This window comes from Spinacia oleracea, chromosome 4, assembly GCF_020520425.1.
Source record: "Spinacia oleracea cultivar Varoflay chromosome 4, BTI_SOV_V1, whole genome shotgun sequence".
Lineage (NCBI taxonomy): Eukaryota > Viridiplantae > Streptophyta > Magnoliopsida > Caryophyllales > Amaranthaceae > Spinacia > Spinacia oleracea.
The window spans coordinates 184164825-184174325 of NC_079490.1; the positions used below are offsets into that span (position 1 = coordinate 184164825).

Consider the following 9501-nt stretch of genomic DNA (forward strand, 5'->3'; position numbering starts at 1 on the left):
CATTTCCGCTCCCAACTTTGAACTAAAGAACCTAAGGACTCATTTGATTCTTATTACACGACTAATATGCATAGTTTTAAGTTTCTAAATCTCATTCGAACCTATTTATGCACATTTAAGGTTCGTTGGGTCGTTATAGGTCATATATAGAGCTAAAATGACATTTTCGCTCCCAACTTTGAACTAAAGAACCTAAGGACTCATTTGATTCTTATTACATGACTAATATGCATAGTTTTAAGTTTCTAAAACTCATTCGAACCTATTTATGCACATTTAAGGCTCGTTGGGTCGTTATAGGTCATATATTGAGCTAAAATGACATTTTCGCTCCCAACTTTGAACTAAAGAACCTAAGGACTCACTTGATTCTTATTACATGACTAATATGCATAGTTTTAAGTTTCTAAAACTCATTCGAACCTATTTATGCACATTTAAGGCTCGTTGGGTCGTTATAGGTCATATATAGAGCTAAAATGACATTTTCGCTCCCAACTTTGAACTAAAGAACCTAAGGACTCACTTGATTCTTATTACATGACTAATATGCATAGTTTTAAGTTTCTAAAACTCATTCGAACCTATTTATGCACATTTAAGGCTCGTTGGGTAGTTATAGGTCATATATAGAGCTAAAATGACATTTTCGCTCCCAACTTTGAACTAAAGAACCTAAGGACTCATTTGATTCTTATTACATGACTAATATGCATAGTTTTAAGTTTCTAAAACTCATTCGAACCTATTTATGCACATTTAAGGCTCATTGGGTCGTTATAGGTCATATATAGAGCTAAAATGACATTTTCGCTCCCAACTTTGAACTAAAGAACCTAAGGACTCATTTGATTCTTATTACATGACTAATATGCATAGTTTTAAGTTTCTAAAACTCATTCGAACCTATTTATGCACATTTAAGGCTCGTTGGGTCGTTATAGGTCATATATAGAGCTAAAATGACATTTTCGCTCCCAACTTTGAACTAAAGAACCTAAGGACTCATTTGATTCTTATTACATGACTAATATGCATAGTTTTAAGTTTCTAAAACTCATTCGAACCTATTTATGCACATTTAAGGCTCGTTGGGTCGTTATAGGTCATATATAGAGCTAAAATGACATTTTCGCTCCCAACTTTGAACTAAAGAACCTAAGGACTCATTTGATTCTTATTACATGACTAATATGCATAGTTTTAAGTTTCTAAAACTCATTCGAACCTATTTATGCACATTTAAGGCTTGTTGGGTCGTTATAGGTCATATATTGAGCTAAAATGACATTTTCGCTCCCAACTTTGAACTAAAGAACCTAAGGACTCATTTGATTCTTCTTACATGACTAATATGCATAGTTTTAAGTTTCTAAAACTCATTCGAACCTATTTATGCACATTTAAGGCTCGTTGGGTCGTTATAGGTCATATATAGAGCTAAAATGACATTTTCGCTCCCAACTTTGAACTAAAGAACCTAATGACTCATTTGATTCTTATTACATGACTAATGTTAATTGACTATTGTTATAGGAATTTTCGCATCCAAAGAAGTCGAATTCTAAGCCTAAGTCCAACTTAGAGGTCGTGGGTAGTTGTGATCGTAAAACACAAGAATCAACCACCAAAAGCAAGAAAGCGGGACTTGTACACGATGCAATTCAAGGTCTTGGCCCGTCATGCAAATACTTGCAGTTTATCATGACTTCGGCGCCTGATGATATATATGATAATACTACCATCCCATTGGCGGCCTCAGTTTGGCACTCGGATTTTGATCAAGAAACATACATAACTGCGTCTGATATAGGAGAGTTCCTTCGCGGGGCGTGCTTAAACATTTCAGCGATCCAAGTCTACATATTGTAATTAAATGTTTTATTGTTGTTAATATAACTATTATTTCTTTGAAGTTTTTTCTCTTTATCGATCTTAATAGTGTAATCTTGTTTATTTTGTAGGTGTTTATTGCACGATCATGCCAAATCATTTGAAATGTCTCGGATTTCGTTCATTTGTCCCGAGATTATGTCAAGCACTAGAATCAAGGCCGACCCTGGAGCGCCAACAATGTATTTGAAAAACATTTTCCAAGCTGAAATTGAAAAGGAGAAGATGGGTAATCCTAACCTAACTAATTGGTTTTTAATCCCATATAATCAAGAGTAAGTGTGTTATATTATATAAGTTTCATATAAAATATTAATTATTATTGTTATTAAATATTTAATATATCATTTATAAATTATACAGAAATCATTGGAATTTATACGTGATGGACCTACGTAGAGGTTATGTATATATTTTCGGTTCTGCTAGAGATCCACGTCGAACAGATTATGCATGGGGAATCTTGAGTTTGTAAGTTCTTTTGCTTACAAATTACATTAGTCTTTAAGAAACCTAAGCCAAAATCATATTCATGAGTACCCATGTTTCGTTAATTTTCTAGGGCATACCAAGTGTACAAGTGCAATGGTGGGCATTGTCCGAATAAAACGAGTTTTAAGTCGTGTAAACCCATTCATATAGAGGTATAACATGTTTCTTAATTAGCTTTTTGCTTTGTTTTTATTAACTATTGGCCTTGCAAGATAAAGTATTATGTTTCTTAATCAGTGTGCTCAACAAATCGGCGGAACTGAGTGTGGCTATTACGTTATGAAGTTCATGTTAGAGATAGTCACGTTACAACATGACTATGAAGGCCAACTAGATGAGGTAAGTAACTAATTGATTCGTATTCTAGACTATTAATACATTGTCATTAGTTGCTTGAATGTTAAAATGTGACATTTCATTTGCATTTAATCGATCTAATGCTCCATCAAATTTTTGTTTTTGTAAGGTCTATACTCCGAGGACTGCGCCTTATGCTAGTGAGGAAATTGATGTGGTTCGTGAGCAATGGGCGAAGTTTTTTACCACCAAGTATTTATTATTGACCTGAGGGCGCTTGATCGTGTTGGTTTAGATGTTATAGAACAATCTTTTATGTTAAAATGTATGCGTACGTTGAAATTGGAACGTAAATATATTTAAATGTATCGGTATGTGCACTTTTGGTTTTGGGATATATACAAAACTCCAGTTGTTGTTTTTATATTTGTTATACAGGTTGCGTTATTCTATTATTGTTTTGACAGGTTTCTATATTTGGTGCAAGGCACTCTAGGTATCCCTAAACAAAATTAGAATTTTCCCGCCAAAAGTGCTTTGTTGCAGCGTACATATATGTTGTACGCTGCAACAAGGGAAAAAAATTTCGCAAAAATTCAGACTTGTTGCAGCGTACAAATAAATGTACACTGCAAAAAGTTGAGTAATTCAGACTTGTTGCAGCGTACAAATAAATGTACGCTGCAAAAAGTTGAGTCTTTTGCAGCGTACATATATATGTACGCTGCAACAAGTCCAAATTTTTGCCAATTTTTTGGCACTTGTTGCAGCGTACATACATATGTACGCTGCAAAAAACACCTTTTAGCAGCGAACATTGTACGCTGCAACAAGTTCAGACTTGTTGCAGGCCCCCCAGTTGCAGCATACGATGTACGCTGCAACAGGGGTCTAAAAGCCCGCTGCAATAAGGGTTTTTTCTACTAGTGTGGATAGTTAGGAGAAAATCCTGCAGATTTTTCGATGGAGCAGAACCATAAACTGGCATTGGCAGAGGGAAAGGAGTTGGCAGACGGAGAAAAGTATAGGCGTCTGATTAGGTTTCTGATTTACTTGGCTATAACAAGGCCAGATTTGGCGTATTCCGTTCATATTTTTTCACAGTTTATGCAGGCATCGAAAGAGGAACATTGAGAAGCATCTTTTCGAGTTGTAAGGTACTTGAATAATTGTCCGAGTCAAGGGATACTCAGCTCCTTAGTTCTGATAGTGCGTTGCAGTTGGAAGGTTGGTGCGATTCAGATTGGACGAGTTTTCCATTGACTCGTCGTTCGATGACTGGTTGGTTTGTGTTGCTTGGTTTGTCTCAGGTATCCTGGAAGACCAAGAAACAACATATTGTTTCCCGTTTCTCTCAGATCGAAGCAAAATATCGTCCGATGACATCATTGACATGTGAGTTAAAGTGGTTGAAACAACTACTCTGTGATTTACGGGTAGCACACAAGCAAGATATGAGCATGTTTTGTGATAGTCGATCTGCATTGCATATTGCAAAGAATCTGGTGCTCCATGAGAGGACAAAACACATTGAGGCACACTGTCATTTTATTCGTGATGCTATTAAGGAAGGGATTATTTGTCCATCGTATGTATCGACGAAGGTACAATCGGCAAATATATTCACTAAAGCGTTGGACAAAGACGCAGTTTGAGTTTTTTCTTGATAAGATGGGCATTTGAGACCTTCATGTTCCACCTTGAGGGGGGGATATGTTATGATAGTACATACGGATTATTATTAGTGTTACATTGTAAAGCGATAATTATGTTAAGTTACATGGAGTTGAGCCGTATTTGTCAGGGGCCTAATTGACACCTCCACCGTGCTTCCCATGTGAAGTAGAACATCTATACCTAGTATTTAAAAAGGGAAACTACATTTGATTAGATGACACATGTCCTCCATTCTTTCCTCATCAATTTGGTTTTTTATTTTATTTTTTCCTTTGTTGTTTGATATATTATACAACTCTAATCGTCTCTTTCACTCCATCTTTCTCATACAACATCAATTAACCAATCTATTCCTTTAACATTTTCTATTACATCTTCCCGATTAACACTCAATATCAATACACTATTTAATTTATGTATTATTTCAACTTTTAAAATTTACATCTATTTAAATTATACTTCCTCCGATTTTTAATACCCGCAACGTTTGTGATTTCTACACTATTCACGTATTATACTTTGACTATTGTTGTGATTTAATCGTAAGTAAAAATATAGTAACGTGGGATCTTGTTAGATTCATCTTAATATGTATTTTCAAAATATTAACTTTTTATAACTTTGCTTAAAGAGAATTAAAGATATTAATGATCAAAGTTGTGCATTGCATGCATGAAAGTGACAAACATTGCGAGTAAAAATGAACGAAGGAAGTATATTATCTCTACAATCACAAGCTCAATGAAATTAGAACCTAAAAAGATAGACTAAATAAACTATACAACCGCCCGTTAAAAAAGGCTAGTTTACAATTAAACATCTAACGAAAGCAGTGACATCACAAATCAATAGCTTTAATTATAAATCAATGAACCGTTCACCTGAAAAATTATAAATCTGATCCTCTTTTTCTCACTTGAAACAAATAGACCAAACCACTACACTATACTACTAAAGCCATAGACATGGTTAACGATTTAGTTCTGCTAGATTACTGGGCGAGTCCTTATGCTGTGAGGGTGAAAATAGCACTACAAGAAAAGGGTATTACAAACTACGAATGTCGTGAGGAGGATTTGCTGAATGCTAAAAGCTCACTTCTTTTCGAGATGAACCCGGTTTACAATCGTATTCCGGTTTTAATACACAATGGTAAACCGGTTTGCGAGTCACTCCTGATTGTAGAGTACATTGATGAGATTTGGAAGGAGACATCTCCAAGTTTGTTACCTGTTGATCCTTATGACAGGGCTCGAGCTCGCTTTTGGGCTGATTTTGCCGATAAAACGGTACTTTTCTTGATCTCTTTATCATTTTCTTTGATTTTCATATATTTAATCATTTTTGGTACTCCCTCCGTCTAGGGGTGTTCATCGGTTCAAACCCGGACCGGACCGGACCGACCCGAACCGGATCGAAGACCGAAATTTGATAATTTGTGACCCAAAGACCGGACCGATTATGCTTGGACCGAACCCGGACCGGACCGATAAAATCGGTTCAAAACTCGGACCGGACCGATTTGGACCGGTTGTAGACCTTTTTCTATATATTTTTTATTTTTCTAAAAATTAAGGTAAAAAAGAAAAAATATATATAAAAAAATCAATTTTTTAAGGCCTTTTTTGGAAGCTAAAATAAAACATATCACAATATAATAATATATACAACATATTAAAGGAGAGAATTAGCTTTTTAAGTATTTTATATTATATTTTATTAAGAAAAATCGGTCCGGTCCAAAATCGGGTTTTGGATGGGCCAGACCGGACCGGACCGAAGACCGGAAATTAATATTTCTCGACCCGATGACCAGACCGATTGTCTTCGGTCCGGACCGAAGACCGGAAATTAATATTTCTCGACCCGATGACCGGACCGATTGTCTTCGGTCCGGTCTGGTCCGGTCTGGGTCGGTCCGGTCCGATCCATTTTTTCGGTACGGACCAATTTTTGCACACCCCTACCTCCGTCCCTTAATACTTGACCTGTTTTTCTTATGGGGCCGTCCCTTAATATTTGATCTGTTTCTAAAAATAGAAATATTTAACAATATTATATTATTTCTCACTCACCCCTTATTAACCCACCTACTCTCTACTCCATACAAAAAATAATAAAAAATTCAACCCATACTCTATCCCTTTACACATTTCCCACTAACTACATTATAAGTCAATTCAAGTCACTTAAACTCTGTGTCGGTCAAACCGAATCGAGTATTAAAGGACGAAGGGAGTATATAACACACAAAAAATAACTGTCCTGTAAAGTTTAAAATGCACATAAATAAACTATACAGAGTATATTTTAAAATTAATAATTCATATTATTGGGAAGGGGAAATTAGGGGACGAGGAAAGGTTATTAATTAATCCCGTAGGCCATAGTATCCTTATTAGAAGTATTTACAATTACGGATCTTGGCTAAAAAATCATAAGGGACTAATATTTTACGGCTACTTTTGTGTAAGACCGCCTTACTAAAAAGACCACTTTGATTGTTTAACTAATTGTTTTCATTGCTTAACTAATTGGTTCCATTTCTTAATTAATTGGTTTTATTTCTTAATTAGTTGGTTCCATTGCATAACTAATTAGTTCCAATGCATAACTAATCAATTTCAATATTTAACTAATTAGATTCAGTACTTAACTAATTGATTTTATTGTTTAACTTACATGACACTAAGGTGATTTTTGTGTAAGACGGCCTTATGTAAAAGTTTGTAAATATTTTATATATATATTTAATTAAAGTTATAGAATTAATAATTTCATAAAATTTATAAAAAACGTGGCTCGATTTTGGTGGAAGATGATCCACCCCTGCCTAAATATATTTGATAGTTTGAAAAGTAGTGAGATTTTATCCAGCACTACTAATTAATTTAACACGATCCGTAACTTGTCTTTAATTTACCGATGTAATATGTGTAACACGATCCGTAACTAGTCTTTAATTTACCGATGTAATATGCGTAAGATGTGTCTTTAATTTATGGATGCAATCTTTGCATGACAAATTTAACGGTATTCTATAAATTATACTTCCTCCATTTTTTTATTATTGCACCATCTACATTGGGCACAAGAATTAAGAAATGTGGTAAAAGATGAGAGATTGACAAAAATACCCATGTGATTAAGTACAAGTTGTAGGTAAAGAACAAGTGGGGTTTGGTCCCCACCACCCATACAAGGATAAAAATGTCATTTCATGTAAGTAAACTTACTAAAAAAGGAAATGGTGCAATTAATATGCAACTTCCGAAAAAGGAAAATGGTGCAATAATAAAAAAATGGAGGAAGTATGATAATTTTGTTCATATATACAAATAAAGTTACATGAAAACTGGTACGAGTATTTAGAACGTTAATACTCGTTATCAACTTAGAAATGCATGTCAAAATCACACGATAATTGTTATGGCAGTGTATTGTATTATGTTTACCACTTTCGCCTTTAACTTTTAACTTCTAATTTGTAACCCTTATGACTTGTACAAGTGTACATCTATGTCCATCACTTTTAATTTCTTTATTATAATGTATTCTCTCTCGATGGGTCGAATTTGTGATGTTTCAGTTCATCACGCATGTACGCAAGTTATGGAGGCAAAAAGACGAAATTAAGGAGGATGAAAAGAAGGAATTCATAAAATGGGTAAAGATGTTGGAAGAGGAACTTGGAGAAAAGCCTTATTTTGGAGGCAATAACTTTGGATATTTGGACATCGCACTAATTCCAAATTATAGCTGGTTTTACTCCTATCAGACTTCCACCAAATTGAACGTAGCTGCCGACTGTCCTAAATTCATTGCATGGGTTAAAAGATGTATGGACAGGGATAGTGTCAAAAAATCTTTACCTAATGAGGTTAAAATCTATCAATATGTTCTCCAACTAAAGGAAAGATTCACCACATGATTTACCACAATAGCTACTCCATCTGGGTATAAACAAAATTCGATATCTGATTTTGGGTATCACGTAGCTTTAATTAAAACTCACTACATTCTACCTTATGTGTTAGTTTTTTTCTTGTACTATGTAAACTCTTCTTAATAATAATATTGATAAAGCTTATGTGAAAAGAATGAATCAATAAATTATTGAGTTTAATGGAGATGTTCGTGTGATCGAGGTCTGGTGTATTGAATTTTGACTTTGTTACAAACTCATTTGAAGTTTTGGAAAGCGTAAAACATAAATCTGCATTTTGATGCAATATTTATAACGGAAAAAGCATAGAGCATATTTCATAACAGAGCGCCTTATGGGAGTGAGATTCCCGTGTTGGGGCGTTGCAGTAAGGGGCTTGACCGATTCAAGGCATTATTCTAACAAATCTCCACCTTGACTTGAATCCTCTCACAAAAAAAGATGTACCAGATGCACCATTATAATGCCAGATGTACCAGATCTCCTTTGCCTCAGATTTTGCCCTCAAAAGGGCAATCAACAACTCCTAACATTTAGCAAGTTCAAACAGTGTTGAAACTTGCTATGTGGAACCGGCTTGGTGAACATATCGGCCGGGTTATCAGCAGTACTCACTTTAAAGGAAATAATGCCATTGGTCCAAGTATGCATATAATATTAAGTCTAATAAATGCGGTTCAGTATTAATTAACAAGTTAATAATTTAGTGAGATCAAGTGAGCTGAATGCCTAGCTAGAGGCCGCTTCAGTTCAAGTGGAATTAATGATATTAATCCACAGCTTACTCTTGACTGAACCCGTAGGGTCACACAAATAGTACGTAAACGGATCAAGTATTTTATGGCATTAAATACTCCATCTATGGATATTCGGAATCGACGGACCTTGGTTTCAGTGGGAGCTGAGATCGTCACAAGCAAGAAATGAATACTCCGGAAACGATGATATTGCCGGAAACGGAAATATGGATCGTATCGGAAATATAAATATTATCCAAGTCGTAGATGTTGCCGGAAACAGAAACATGGTACGTATCGGAAAATATTATCGGAAATGGAAATATTGTCGGAATCGGAAATATTGCCGGAAACGGAAATATTGTCAGAATCGGAAATATTATCGGAATCGGAAAATAATTCCGGAAACGGTAATATTAAACATTTGTTCGAAACGGAAATTAATTCCGTAATCGGAAA

General features: G+C 35.0%; 1 protein-coding gene across 1 annotated transcript; it reads left to right on the top strand.

Annotated features, from left to right (window-relative positions):
- The first annotated feature begins 5240 nt into the window (after positions 1 to 5240).
- Positions 5241 to 8489, top strand: LOC110805617 (probable glutathione S-transferase). The gene is made up of 2 exons (XM_022011240.2): positions 5241 to 5648; positions 7949 to 8489. Exons 1-2 carry the CDS (start codon positions 5325 to 5327, stop codon positions 8288 to 8290), a joined length of 666 nt encoding a protein of 221 aa, XP_021866932.2. The 5' UTR covers positions 5241 to 5324; the 3' UTR covers positions 8291 to 8489.
- Positions 8490 to 9501: the final 1012 nt, after the last annotated feature.